We start from the raw sequence: 15,428 nt of genomic DNA on the forward strand, positions 1-15,428 counted from the left end.
CTCCGTGACACCGAAGGACCAGCAAAATATTTTTCAAGTCTGGAGGTGACTTGGAGCCGAACTTGCAGGTGGTTGTATTCCCATGTATCAGCTGCCTTCATCCTTCTAAATGGAAGTAGTCAGGGGTTTAGTAGGGACTGTCGAAGGATCTATGGTGACTTCCTGCAGTGCATCTTGTAGATAACAGTATGCGCTATCTACACGACACACAGAGTGGAAGAGGTAGTGGATGTTTTTGGATGTGGTGCCAATCAATGGGTTGCTTTGTCCTGGATGGTGTCAAATATTACTTTTCCATTTACATTAATGATTTGGATGAGAATTTAGGAAACATGGTTAATAAGTTTGCGGATGACACCAAAATTGATTGTATGGTTGACAGTAAAGAAATGTATCTCAGATTATAACGGGATCTTGGATCAATTGGGTCAATGGCTTGAGGTGTGACAGACAGAGCTGAATTTGGCTAAATGCGAGGTGTTACATTTTGAGAACAAAGGTAGGAAGTTATACAGTTATTTCTAGGGCCCTGGGGAGTATCGTCAAACAGAAAGACTGAGGAGTTCAGGTATATAATTCTTTCAAAGTGGTGGTTGGACCCAGATACTGAGGGAAACAGATCAATCTAGGCTGGTACAGTTGAGAAAATAAGTTAAACAGTTAGGGCAGGCAGGAACAAAGCAGAGAACAAGGTAGAACTGATAAATTGAACTACATTTATTTCAATGCAAGTGGCCTAACAGGGAAGGCAGATGAACACTCAGGGTGTGGTTAGGAAATTGGGACTGTGATATCATAGCAATTACAGAAACATGGCTCAGGGGTGGACATGACTGGCTACTTAATGTTCCAGGATACAAATGCTACAGGGAAGACAGATAAGGAGACAAGAGAGGAGGAGGAGTCGCATTTTCAGCTGTGCTGAGGGAGGATATTCCCAGAAATATATCCACGGAAGTTATTTGGGAGTAACTGAGAAATAAAAAAGGGATGATAACCTTATTGGGATTGTATTATAGACCCCCTAATAGTCAGAGGGAAATTGAGAAACAAACTTGTAAGGAGATCTCAGCTATCTCTAAGAATAATAGGGTGGTTATGGTAGGAGATTTTAACTTTCCAAACATAGACTGGGACTGAGCTTAAAAATGTGTTGCTGGAAAAGCGCAGGAGGTCAGGCAGCATCACATTTTTAAGCTCTGATCTCCAGCATCTGCAGTCCTCACTTTCTCCATAGACTGGGACTGCCATAGTGTTAATGATTTGGATGGAGAGGAATTTGATAAGATTAGATTACTTACAGTGTGGAAACAGGCCCTTCAGCCCAACAAGTCCACACCGACCCGCCGAAGCGTAACCCACTCAGACCCATTCCCCTACATTTACCCCTTCACCTAACACCACGGGCAATTTAGCATGGCCAATTCGCCTAACCTGCACATTTTTTGGATTGTGGGAGGAAACTGGAGCACCCGGAGGAAACACACACAAACACGGGGAGAATGTGCAAACTCCACACAGTCAGTCGCCTGAGGTGGGAATTGAACCCGGGTCTCTAGCGCTGTGAGGCAACAATGCTAACCACTGTGCCACCGTGCCGCCCAAGTGTGTACAAGAAAATTTTCTGATTCAGTATGTGAATGTACCTACTAGAGCGGGTGCAAAACTTGACCCACACTTGGGAAATAAGGCAGGGCAGGTGCCTGAGATGTCAATGGGGGAGCACTTTGGGGCCAGCGATCATAATTCTATTAGTTTTAAAATAGTGATGGAAAAGGATAGACCCCAGATCTAACAGGTGAAGTTCTAAACCGGAGGAAAGCTAATTTTGACAGTATTAGGCAAGACTTTTCAAAAGCTGACTGGGGGCAGACGTTCGCAGGGAAAGGGACGTCTAGAAAATGGGATAAGCTTTCAGAAATGAAGTAACGTGAGTCCAGAAGCAGTATATTCCTGTTAGGGTGAAAGGAAAAGCTGGTAGGTGTAGGGAATGATGGATGACTGGAGAAATTGAAGGCTTAGTTAAGAAAAAAGGAGGAAGCATATGTCAGATATAGACAGGATAGATCAAGTGAATCCTTAGAAGAGTATAAAGGCAGTAGGAGTATACTTAAGAGGGAAATCAGGAGGGCAAAAGGGGGACATGAGATACCTTTGGAAAACAGAGTTAAGGAGAATCCAAAGGGTTTTTACAAATACAGTAGCGCCTCGACATACGAATGACCCTGTTCACGTACAAATCAGTTTACGAACAGGATTGTACGTAAAAGTTTGCTTCAACGTACGTACGAAATTCAAGGTACGAACGCAAAAAGCCTGTGTGCGACCTCATGGTTTTTGTTCTGCTTTGCTACGCGCTTGTTGAATGCAAAAGTGCTCAGACCCCGTGTGATCTCATTCAGTTAGTCTTTGGCGCGTGCACTGTGAACAGCCGTCCAAGGATTCTTACGCTATCCAAACAATGGGAAAAATTGATTCAGTTCGCAAACTTTAACCGGGTCCCAGAACGGATTAAGTTCGTAAGTCGAGGCGCTACTGAATATTAAGGACAAAAGTGAAACTGAGGAGTGAATCGGGGCCTGCAAAGATCAGCAAGGCAGCCTGTGTGTGGAACTGCAGGAGATTGGGGGGGGGGGGGGGGGGGGGGGGGGGGGAGGGGAAACACTTGTCACAAAGCTAGTCCCTTTATTTCTAAGACCTGTCCCTTGGCTCAAGGAGACTCTGTCCTTGTTTTTTTTACAAAGAAGCAATAAACCGGGCCGGGGTCTGGTCAGTATGGTTTGGCACAGAGATCAAAATAATTTTGAGGGGTCTTTTGTTTATATGTAAACACGAGACGTCAGGCCAAAGTGGTCATGCTTTAGGAATGACCTGTATAAAGAGAGGGGAGTGATCAGCTCTCTAGCTGAGCTGAGCTATTCTAGTTCAGGCTCAAACTGGGAAGTTCAACAGGGAATTATGTGGAAACTCAATCTTTTCTGCGCCTCAACTTCAACCTGGAAGCATGTATTCCACTTATACTGGTTTTTAAAAAGAGCTTGCTTATTGGGACTGTTGAGTATATTTGCAACAGCATAACTAAGTCTAGTTGGATAGGTTGAGTTCTGTAGGGGTTCGTTATTCTGTTCTTTGTATTTCATTGTGTAATTTTGTGAATAATCTTGTCTGTTTTAAAAGCTAGTAGTCAATCTAGCTATCTTACTCCATGTAATTTTCATTTACCGAAACAAGTTGCAAAGTTATGGTCTGGGGCTGCCTGCGTAAGAATGTTTTGAGTGGTCTGGCCTAGACCATAACTCAAACAAGTATTTTGCATTAGTGTTTACTGTGGAGAAGGACATGGAAGATATAGTATCCGGGAAAATAGACGGTGACATCTTGAAAAATGTCTATATTACAGAGGAGGAAGTGCTGGATGTTTTGAAACGCATAAAAGTGGACAAAGCCCCAGGACCTGATCAGGTGTACCCTAGAACTTTGTGGGAAGCTAGTCAAGTAATTGCTGGGCCCCTTGCTGAGATATTTGTATCATCAATAGTCACAGGTGAGGTGCCAGAAGACTGGAGGTTGCCTAATGTGGTGCCACTATTTAAGAAAGGTGGTAAGGAAAACCCAGGGAACTAGAGACTGGTGAGCCTGACCTCTGTGGTGAGCAAGTTGTTGAAGGGAATCCTCAGGGACAGGATTTACACAAATTTGGAAAGGCAAGGACTGATTAGGGATCGTCAACATGGCTTCGTGCATGGGAAATGATGTCTTGTGAACTTGATTGAGTTTTTTTGAGGAAGTAACAAAGAGGATTGATGACGGCAGAGCAGTAGACATGGTCTATACGAACATCAATAAGGCTCTCCACAAGGTTCCCAATGGGATACTGGCTAGCAAGGTTAGATCTCATGGAATACAGGGAGAACTAGTCATTTGGATGTAGAACTGGCTCAAAGGTAGAAGACAGAGGGTAGTGGTGGAGCATTGTTTTTCAGCCTGGGGGCCTGTGACCAGTGGAGTGCCACAACGATCAGTGCTGGATCCACTACTTTTCATCATTTAATTTAAATTATTTGGATGAGAGCATAAGAGGTATAGTTAGTAAGTTTGCAGATGACACCAAAATTGGAGGTGTAGTGGACAGCGAAGTTTACCTCAAATTACAACAGGATCTTGATCAGATGGGCCAATGCGCTGAGGAGTGGCAGATGGAGTTTAATTCAGATAAATGCAAGGTGTTGCATTTTGGGAAAGCAAATCTTAGCAGGACTTATCCACTTAATGGTAAGGTCCTAAGGAGAGCAACATTCCAAGAGACCTTGGAGTGCACGTTCATAGCTCCTTGAAAGTGGAGTCACAGGTAGATAGGATAGTGAAGGCAGCATTTGGTATGCTTTCCTTTATTGTCAGAGCATTGAGTACAGGAGTTGGGAGGTCATGTTGCAGCTGTACAGGACATTGGTTAGGCTACTTTGGAATATTGCGTGCAATTCTGGTCTCCTTTCTATCGGAAAGATGTTGTGAAACTTGAAAGAGTTCAGAAAAGATTTACAAGGATGTTGCACGGTTGGACGATTTGAGCTACAGGGAGAGGCTGAATAGGCAGGGGCTGTTTTCCCTGGAGCTTCGGAGACTATGGGGTGACCTCAGGAAGTTTACAGAATCACGACGGGCACGGATACGATAAATAGACAAAATCTTTTCCCTGGGGTGGGGGGAGTCCAGAACTAGATGGCATAGGTTTAGATTGACAGGGGAAAGATATGTAGGGGACCTAAGTGGCAACTTTTTCACGCAGAGGATGGTGCATGCACAGAATGAGGTGCCAGAGGAAGTGGTTGAGGCTGGTACAATTGTAACATTTCAAAGGCATCTGGATGGGTATCTGAATAGGAAGAGCTTGAAGGGATATGGGCCAAGCGCTGGCAAATGGGACTAGATTAGGTTGGGATATCTGGTCGGCATGGACCAGTTGGACCGAAGGGTCTGTTTCTGTGCAGTACATCTCTTTGACTCTATGGCCTTATGAAGGTTTATAAAATCATGAAGGGCATAGATAAGGTGAATTTCGAAAGGTTTTTTCCCCGAAGGATAGAGGAGTTCAAAAATAGATGGCATACATTTAAAGGTGAGAGGTGAAAGATTTAATAAGGACCTGAGGAGCAACTTTTCCCAGAGTGGTTTGTACATGGCCAGAGGAAGTAGTAGATGCAGGTACAGTTACAATATTTATGAGACTGGACAGATACAAGAATCGGAAAGTTTGAGGGATATGAGCCATATGTAGGCAAGTGGGACTGGTTTAGTTTAGGAAATTTGGTCAGCATGGACAAGTTAAATGAAGGGTCTGTTTCTGTGCTGTATGATAATGAGTCTATAAGCTTGGAGTGTTGCTAAAGGTATGTGCATCCAAGTGGGGAGTAGTCCATCAAAGTCCTGACTTGCGCCTTGCAGATAGGGGCTTTGGCGAGTTAGGTGGTGGGTTACTCACTTCTCACCTGCTCTTGTATCCACTGTACTTATATGGTGAATCCAGTTGAGTTTCTCGTCAACATTAACTCCCAGGAGGTTGACAGTGGGGAATTTAGTGATGGTAACACCACTCAATATCAAGGAGCAGTGGGCAGATTCTCTCTTACTGGAGATGATCATTTCCTGACATTTGTATAGCAAAAATATTCCAAAACATCGATTCTCCTGCTCCTCAAAAATACTGCCTGACCTGCAGTGCTTTTCCGGCACCACACTTTTTGACGCAAATATTACTTGCCACCTGTTAGCCCAAACCTGGATAGTGTTCAGATCTTATTGCATTTGAACACAGACTGCTTTGAACACAGACTGAGGAACGACGAATGGTACCAAATATTGCACAATCAGCAAACGTCCCTACTTGACCTTACTATGGAACGAAGGTCATTGTTTAAGCAGCTGAAGATATGTGGGCCTCGAACACTATCCTGAGGAACTCCTGCAGAGATGTCCAGGAGCTGAGATGACTGACCTCCAACAACTATAACCATCTTCCCAGGAATGACTCCAACTAGTGGAGAATTGCCCCTGATATCCATGTATTTCAGTTTTGCTTGGGCTCCTTGATGCTTCATTCTGTGCAATACAACCTTGATGTCAAGGGCTGTCACTCTCACCTCACCTCTGGTACTCCATTCTTTTGTCCATGTTGGAACCAAGGCTGTGATGAGGTCAAGCGCTGAGTGACCCTGGCAGAATGCAAAGTGGGCACCAGTGAGTAGGCTATTGCTAAGCAAGTGCTGCTTGATAGCACTGATGACACCTTTCATCTTACTGATGATAAAGACTAGACTGATGGGGCAGTGATTGGCCAAGTTGGTTTTGTCCTCTTTCTTATCTATAAGACAAATCTCGGTAATTTTCCACATTGTCAGGCAGATATCAATGTCATAAACCTACTGGAACAGCTTGGCTAAGGGATCTGTAAGTTCTGGAACACAAATCTTTAGTACTATTGCTAGAATGCTGTCAGAGCACATAGCCTTTGGAGTATCCAGTGCCTTGAACCATTTCTTGATATCATGTGGATGCACAGTAATTCAAGAAAAGGGATCATTACTGCTTTCTTGTGCAATCAGTAATGCAAAATAAATTCAAGTGCTGTCAGTTATTTTCTCCTGGTTCAACAAAATAATTCAGAAGCCTTTGAGCTATGAAGCAATATCCCAACCACATATTTATGCAAGCTAATTTTAAGTTACTCCAAGAATACTTACAAAATCTATAATGTCAATATGTCCTAATTATCTGAAATATGCAAGCCAGTCCCAACATTTCACAAAAAAAAAGGACCATGTGCAACATTTGGTATCTAACTGAATGCATACTTGTGATTTCCTCAGCTGGACAGATTATTTCTCCTCTAGTTTGAAGAGTTTAAAGTTTCACAACATGTTAAGTCAAAAAACAGCCAAATGATAGAGTCTCTAGCTGTATCCAAAGACCAATCTCCATTACGTCAAACCATGGCCTAATTGTGGCTGAAAGACCAACATTAATTCCACAACATGCCACTGTCTGGTCCATGACACCATCAAGTAGTACCTTGGATAAAAAGGTGCACATACTTCATGTTTAACAGGTTAAATCCAAGCTTAATAGACAGTAGTAAAATTTGTGTTAGATTTATACAAAACAACAGTGTTAGTCACTGAGTGTGTGTGTCTTGGAAGACCAAGCATGTTATTTCATGACCGAGCATGTTGTACATAACTTGAACATTGTAACTTTTGAAACAGCCAGCCTAAAAAGCTGTGTCTTTCGGGTTCAATGCACAATGGTTAAATTATACACTTTGTTAAAGTGAACAACATTATTGGCTGACAGTAGTTCAGTGTAAAGGCAATAAAGCTACATGTTTGTTCAAAAATCCATACAAGCTTGTGGATACTTTAGATTAGCAAAATGTAGATCAGCAAAATCCATATTCTGTACATTTTAAAATGCTGATCCACAATCCATGTTATAGCATCATATACTGTCATTTCCAGGCCAACACTCAACCTAGTGAAGATATTCAAAAACAGCATTACCACCACAGACTAAAATGCTTCACACGCAACTTCAGTGCTAAAACAGAGGATTTAACATTGAAAACCAGTTGTTCTAGACATACGCAACAAGTTCAAAGCGGTGATTCAGTCAATAGGATTGAATGTATTCGAAATTTCATCTCCAGTTGAGGATATGTATAATTGCATTGCTTAAACTTATGCTTTACATCTCTTTGACTATCTCCAACATTAATCTTACATGTAACCATCCAAATGATTAAAATTCTAAGTAAGCTGAAATGAACTGTGAAATGCTGCTCATATCTCATCTTTTCATGCCTTAAAACAATTTGAGCTTTAAAACATATGTATAGAAGCAACAAATTGCAGGCAGAACATCTTAAATGACATAATCAATTCAACCCAATGCTGAAACCCATGTTATAATGTACACAGCTTTAGAAACTAAATTTTAAAAAGGGTTAATCGAAATGAAAGCTATTTTTGCCAGAATTAGTAGAACAATTCCAAAGTGAAGATCAAAAAGGCTGAGGCAAAGTGTTTTTTTTAGAAAAAAAAGCACAAGGTTTTAAGAATTTGCTTTGAAAGAAAAGGTTGATACAAAATTGCAAAAAGGTCACTGAACTTACTGATTTTTTCATGTTTTCCTTTTTTTCTTTTACTGTAGATTTAGTCAGTAGAGAATGGCAAGTAGCCTACAGAACAGAGATGAGCACAAACAAGTCACAGTACCAACTTCACACAACAAAAACACATTGCTGGCTTCTACATACAAATGTACAAAAATAGAATAAATATTAAACTGTCAATTTTAATTTAAAATATAAACTGGCAAATAAACCCTAATTTGACACAGTGGCTTGGGTTTCAATTGAAAGTGTAATACAGCTTTTATTCTTGAAACTTTACTTTTGAAAAATGTATTTTACACTGCTCAAAGGGAAACAGTAGTATTTTCTCCCTAGCTACTTTTCTACAAGGCATAAACACAGATACAACTGCTTTCCGTCTACTACTTCTAGCTAATTCCTCCAAAGTTCAATTTCTTAGTTGTGTTCAATAACCAGAATAAATTAGAATTCCATTATTAACACTGCAGTTGCATGCACATCAATTCAACATTGTGAGTATCTTTGGAAGAGTTTCTCCTATAAACTGCACTTGCATACTACGTTAGAACCACCAAATATTGGAAATCAAGGCCTGGGGTTTGGCCATGACTAGCTGTGGATAGGAATATTGCATTACCAATATGTGAAAAGACATCAGTAGATTGAAATTGACCAATGCAATGAGGATTCATAATATGGTCATCATTTTCCCCCCACTTTTGCTCTGATCAAAATCAAATTAAATCAATCTCAATCACAAGATGAAAGCCTGATCACATGATATAAACCGAGCAATAAAAAGGCTTTTTAAACCTTCACCCAGGTTGCCGGATTTCCAAGATAAAATCATTTGGTATTGAGATTACTCCTTTCAATACACAAAAACATTTAGTACCAGGCACACTGCAATTGTCTGAATTCTATTGCAATATTCCAATCAGCTGTTCATGTGTACTCTGTCACTTTTCAGTACTATGGAACATAAACTGTTTTGCTTACGTGAAGCAGAAAGGCCATCCAATTCCCAAAAATGCATTTTGTTTCGCCATTAATAAAGGCATGCAATGACCATAAAACAAATCCATATTTAAAATCTTTCCCGCTAATTGCATGCAGGATGATTAAACTAAACTCAACAGCTGGATTTATACAGGGACAAGAAGAACAGAGATCATCCTTCGGCAACCTCGTATTTGATCAAGAAAAATAATCGAGTTCCAACATGTTGAAACACCACAGTTCCATACTTAACAGTCGAGATTAAAGAACAACCCATCATTTTAACCAGCTGCAATTAAACACCAAAATCTGTGAACTTTAATGAGAAGTTGCATCTCCATTCAATTCTAAGTCAAGATTAATCTATGGCAGCTCATTGCTATGGCTCCTCATTCCTACCACACAGGAAAACTAACACACTGAGGTTTCTGCTAACGTCCAGAAACAGACGAGTAAAACTTCAGCACATTCTGAAGCATCACTCACCAACCAAGTTTTCCTTCCCCTCTGCCTGGTGACAATTTCATATTCTCCACTTGACAGTTCTAGATAATACTTTAGTTCATTAGAAGTTCATAATTTTGGAGAACAATGTTCAGAAACGGGTCTATCCTTGCATTAAGATATTGTCTGTGGATTCAGGGTACTTGTGCTACAATTTTAACTGTACCACAGAGCAGCTTCTGAAGTAGAGGTTTCAATTTTAATACAGAGTTGCACAATCCAACTGGAGCAGTGTGCATGTCAGCATCATGACCCTTGACCAATCTATCCCTCAAGAAGTCTTATCCTCACATCACATGAAATGCAACTTCAGAGTAATCTCAATTGGATTCACATTTTCTGAAGTTTTCATTTTGGGACTCCTGGGAATTCTGCTAAAACACTTAAAACTCTCAGTCAGAGCTGTACAGCGTGGAAACAGATCCTTCGGGTCCAACTCATCCATGTCAACCAGATATCCTAAATTAATCTAGTCCCATTTGCCAGCATTTGGTCCCTATCCCTCTAACCCCTTCCTATGCATATACCCCATCCAGATGCTTTTTAAATGACGTAATTGTACCCGCCTCCACCACTTCCTCTGGCAACTAATTCCATATATGCACCACCCTTGCATGAAAAAGTTACTCATCAGGTCCCTTTTAAACATTTCCCCTCTCACCTTAAACCTACGCCCTCAAGTTTTAGATTCCACTTACCCTGGGGAAAAGATCTTGACTCTACACCCTATCCATGCCCTTCATGATTTTTTAAGCTTGTGTAAGTTCACCCCTTAGCCTCAGACATTTGAGGAAATATAGCCTAGCCTATTCAGACTCTCCTATAGCTCAAACCCTCCAATTGTGACAACATACTTGAAAATCTTTTCTGAACCCTTTCAAGTTTCACAGTATCATTCTGATAGCAGGGAGACCAGAACTGAATGCAGTATTCCAAAAGTGGCCTCACCAAAAATGTCTGCACAACAAAATGACCTCCCAATTCCTATATTCAATGCAATGACCAATAAAGGCAAGCATATTAAATATCATCTTCACTATCCTATCTACCTGCGACTCTACTTTCAAGGAACTATGAACCTGCACACCAAGGTCTCTTTATTCAGCAACCTTCCCATTAAGTGTATAAGTCCTGCTCTGATTTGCTTTCCAAAATGTTTGCCTTCACATTTATCAAAATTAAATTTCATCCGCCACTCCTCAGCCTATCTGATCAAAATTTAATCAAATCTTTAACAGTTTGTTGATTAACAGTTTCATTGCTCTGTCCTCCACAAGCAACTGGAAGTTTAGGCATGCGTTACAAACAGCAGCCTTTAAGACAATACCACAGTTACATCGACATCAGCCCCAGTACAATGTAGCGAATGCATCAGATACACAAGGAATGCCTAAACCAATGTGTGTCCTGACGAAGCAAAAACTTACTTAAGTTTCCAGCAGGAGAGAGAAGAGAAAAAAACCTGCATTAGAAAAGGATGATGGTTACCAAACAATATTTATTTGTCCTAGATGTTTTGGCCTAACTGCTAAAAATGAGAATTGCCATCAGCAACTCAATTTAGACAATTAAGAACATAGTCAGCAAAGGACCACAATTGCAGACAGAAGTGGGGATTGCAATGAGGAAGAATTTATTCAAACTGGCTCTCGACCTCAGGGATTGAGATTAGATGGTAACCTAACAGACGATACATCATCCCCCATGTCTGCAACATACAAGCTTTTGGATCAGAGGTCCCTTCAAGCAGCCGAAACAGAGAACATAACCTTTGAGCAAGGTACATTACATAGCTTTGCAGATCACCATCATTCTTGAAATGATACAAAAGCCCAAGTCAGATAATTTGATGCAATGGTAATATGGTTTTTCATGCAGATAAAAATCGCTGTACATGGTTCTAGACTCCATGCTCGATAACCCCTTATGAATTATGCCACTGTCCAATTCACTTACATCTGGAGGTCAACTAACTCTGAACAGTTGTCCCAACTATCCAATTGCATAGCAAGATAGATGGTATCATGTTGCATGGCTGATGCAAATAATTTAATCAAGTAGGAAAAGAGATAATGCTGAGCTTGTACAAGAGGTGTGGTATATTGCCACAATTTCCTCAAGAGTACTCTACAAAAATACTATTTTGACCACTTTTAAGAACAATCACAGCAGGCAAAGTTTTATCAGAGATGGGCAAGAAATTCTGGCCTTGGCAGAAATGCGCACAGCCCTTGAATTCAGTAAAAACATTGCAACACTGTACAGTCTCAGCATGTTAGAGCAAGAACAGAAAAATTAAAGTTCTGAGATGTTTACAGGACAGAGTTACGTAGAGACATGAAAGATGATTGTTTTTATTCAATCCTAAAGGTCAAGGGTGAATTGACAGTTCACAGAGAACATGATGGATTATGAAAAGGACTATGGTGAGAATGAGAAGTTAAATTGCAAAAGACCATGAGTTAACAGGACAGTTTAGAATATTACATAATTAAATGAGTTTACGATGAAGAAAATTAGTATTGTGATCCACTGCATTTTGCTTGCAAGTGTTCCCTTTCCATTTTAGATGTTAACAATTTGTCAGTTTTACAACATGCACACTCGAGAAACCTGTACTGGCATTGGTCTATGGCAACCACGAAGCTACCATTTTACCATTAACAACTCAATTAATGCACTTTCAGCAAGGAAATATTCTGTCCCCACTCAGCCTAGCCAAAGGTATCTGCAGTCCCACATCAACATAGTTGACTTGGAATTGCCTTCTGACATGGCCAAGCAAGTCACTCAAACACTATGTAACTTATCAAAAAGGTGGCCAATCACAACTTGCATGAATCAGCAATGAATGCCAGCGTTACGAGGAGAGTCTAGAAGACACTTCAAGAAGGTGGTGGAGTCTCTGAATGATTTTAAGGCAGATTTAGACAGATTCCTGATGAACAGGGGGCTGAAAGTTTATCAAGGTTAGGCAGGAATGTGGAGTGATCAAAATTTTGCTGAACAGCACGGCAGGCTCAAAAAGGGCTAAGTGGACTACTCCTGCTGCTAATTCATATTTTCCCACATACCAGCGACCGAAAACAAAGTATTTGCGGGAAATCATAACTGTTTCCATCACTAATAACAGTAAACATGTTTAATCTATGTCTTTGCTAATTAAATCTTGTTTCCCAGCTGAATTTAACACTTCTTAAAAATGTTTTAAGAGTGCAATATACTGTTGCCTTGGATATCAATAATAACTCCATTGTAAGTATGCGCCTCATTGCACTTATTCTGCCACGAAGTTACATCAGGCAAAAGAGGAGACAGATACTGCTGAGCTTAGACAATTACTCATTAGACGAACAACTGATGTGTTTCCTGGATTAGATAATGTGCAATTCAAGTTAACACCTTCATTTATGAATAATGAAGCAGGAGATGAACTTCTTCTCAAGCAGCTGGTATAATACGCTGCTCACTTTTGCTTCCTTCAGTCTTTTTATGAAAAGTTATGCATGCTCCAGTTAAAATATTTAGCATTTTTTCTGTTCAGTGTTAAAGTCCACAGTACTTACGTAAAACTACATTGGCATAATTGTAAATAGGCACAAAAATGCCCTTTTTAATATTGTGACCCAGAATCCAAAGGTGACATTTCATTGAGGAAATATATTTCTTTTTGCACCAAAAGCAGAATTCTAGCTTTAATACCATTTCCTCAGCAAGTAGGCAAGTGACTGATGAGGCCTCATTGTTGGTTTCACAAGAACAATTCAACAATACTTTAGCATATTTACAATAGAAAGCCATTCACCTCAGTTTTTTTGCCAGAACCAAAAATTCACCATTTTAATACAGAAAAAATCCCTCTATTTGATACTACTGGGATTTTTCCAATCTCCAAAGCTAAGCAATTAAAATATAGGTAAAGTGTACAGGAAAAGGAAATAAGGGAGATAGAAATGAGTTCTCATATTACTTTGACCTTTGTTACAGCAGTAATTAATACCAGTTTAAACAAACTCCATCAGAAATGACATTTGTGTACAGGTTAATTACAGCCATTCTTCTCAAAAGAGACTTGTGTTTGTACTCCTTCTCTACACTCAATAGCTGGGGCATTATTCAATGACAGCCGTGCTTCAGTTTCAGAACTAGCTACAACATTTACTGCAGGTAAGTCCTATCAAAGAGTCATAGAGATGTACAGCACAGAAACATACCCTTCGGTCCAATTTGTCCATGCCGACCAGATATCCCAATCCAATCTCAACCCACCTGGCAGCACCCAGCCCTTATCCCTCTAAGCCCTTCCTATTCATGTACCCATCCAGATGCCTTTTAAATGTTGAAATTGTACTGGCCTCCACTACTTCCTCTGGCAACTCATTCCATACCCGTATCACCCTGTATGAAAAAGTTGCCCCATAGGTCTCTTTTATATCTTTCCCTAAACCTATGCCCTCTGGTTCTGGACTCCCCCACCCCAGGGAAGAGTGACTTTGTCCATTTATTCTATCCATGCCCCTCATGATTTTATTAACCTCTATAAGGTCACTCCCAGTCTCCAATGCTCCGGGAAAACAGTTCCAGCCTATTCAACCTCTATAGCTTAATTCCTCCAACCCTAGCAATATCCTTGTAAATCTTTTCTAAATCCTTCCAAGTTTCACAACAATATTCCAAAATTGGTCTAAACAATGTCCTGAACTATCAAAACGTAAATACTGGTTCAACCCTACCTTTTGGAATACAAACCACACCAGACATGGACAAGCACAACCAGTTAGGACTTAACTTAATGAATAGCATATCCAGCTTCTTAAAATCAGGGATCTATCTTTATTTTAGAGAAGATACCACACAGCAAAATACATTAACAGTTTTTTTTAATAAAATTTCGGAAGACAAATGAACAGCTTATCAGGCAAGCAACTTACTGTTAGGTTTTACATTAAGATATTCAATTTCAGGACAAGTTATTTTCTGTCCATGCACTATGTAAACATACTGTGTTATGATCCTACTCAGCTTGACAGGTCAGAACTTTTATTTTGGTTTTAACAAATCTCACTGAACCGATAGCACGTGATGCTGCTTTTTCAACAAATCAGAAGTTTCTTACAAAAGGATTGAAGACAAAAACAGAATAATTCAAACTGTCTTTATAATACAAATTCAAAGATTTTAAACATCGAGCAAAAGCATAATCCCATTATACCCGAAATTTTCCTTTATAAAATTGAAGGTAAACTAAATGTTTGTATCTTGTCCAAAACATCTTAGGTACAGTTCTCAAAACCCCGCTCCTGTACAGTATCCAAAACAAACTGCATAACATCCATGTCAACATTTCTGTATTTATAACCTCAATACTTTTAAGCCATTTAGGACTTCGGTTGGTAACGAGAACTACAATCACTTCTTTGGAGCTTTCATACACTTGAGCTTCACAGCACTTTGCTGAAACAACTTCTGGGTCTTTATCTAGTCTGGAACTAGCATTAACCTGTCCGTCCAAGAATTTAACATGCTGTATGCTTCTCTTTTCAGAAGCGGTGGTCTTAATCATCCTGTTCCCAAGGTCTTCAGGAACAAAAACACTACCCAAAGTTAAAAGTGAAACTACAAGTCTCCCACTTATGCGTGTTTCCCTTAAGCTTAGAAAAAAATTTCAGAACCCTCTAACTATTTGAGGCCCATTATTTACCACGCTGAGTTTTGAACCATCTAAAATAAATAATAGTCCAATAGTGCAGAAACCCATTCATTCTACAGTCAGACTTCA

General features: G+C 40.0%; 1 protein-coding gene across 8 annotated transcripts in view; it reads right to left on the reverse strand.

Moving 5' to 3' along the window:
- The window catches only part of nf1a (neurofibromin 1a), a 334,390-nt gene that overhangs the window by 177,924 nt on the left and 141,038 nt on the right, over positions 1-15,428 (reverse strand). For 6 of the 8 annotated variants that reach the window (XM_043718251.2, XM_087977264.1, XM_087977265.1 and 3 more), the window contains one exon: positions 8,165-8,230. The exons of the other annotated variants lie outside the window; for them this stretch is intronic. In XM_043718251.2, the coding sequence (XP_043574186.1) occupies positions 8,165-8,230 (66 nt within the window). The remainder of the gene's footprint in view (positions 1-8,164; positions 8,231-15,428) is intronic. 8 annotated transcript variants of the gene reach the window in all.

Source organism: Chiloscyllium plagiosum, unplaced genomic scaffold (assembly GCF_037043375.1).
Source record: "Chiloscyllium plagiosum isolate Xiang-an unplaced genomic scaffold, Cpla_swu_hap1 HiC_scaffold_31, whole genome shotgun sequence".
NCBI lineage: Eukaryota > Metazoa > Chordata > Chondrichthyes > Orectolobiformes > Hemiscylliidae > Chiloscyllium > Chiloscyllium plagiosum.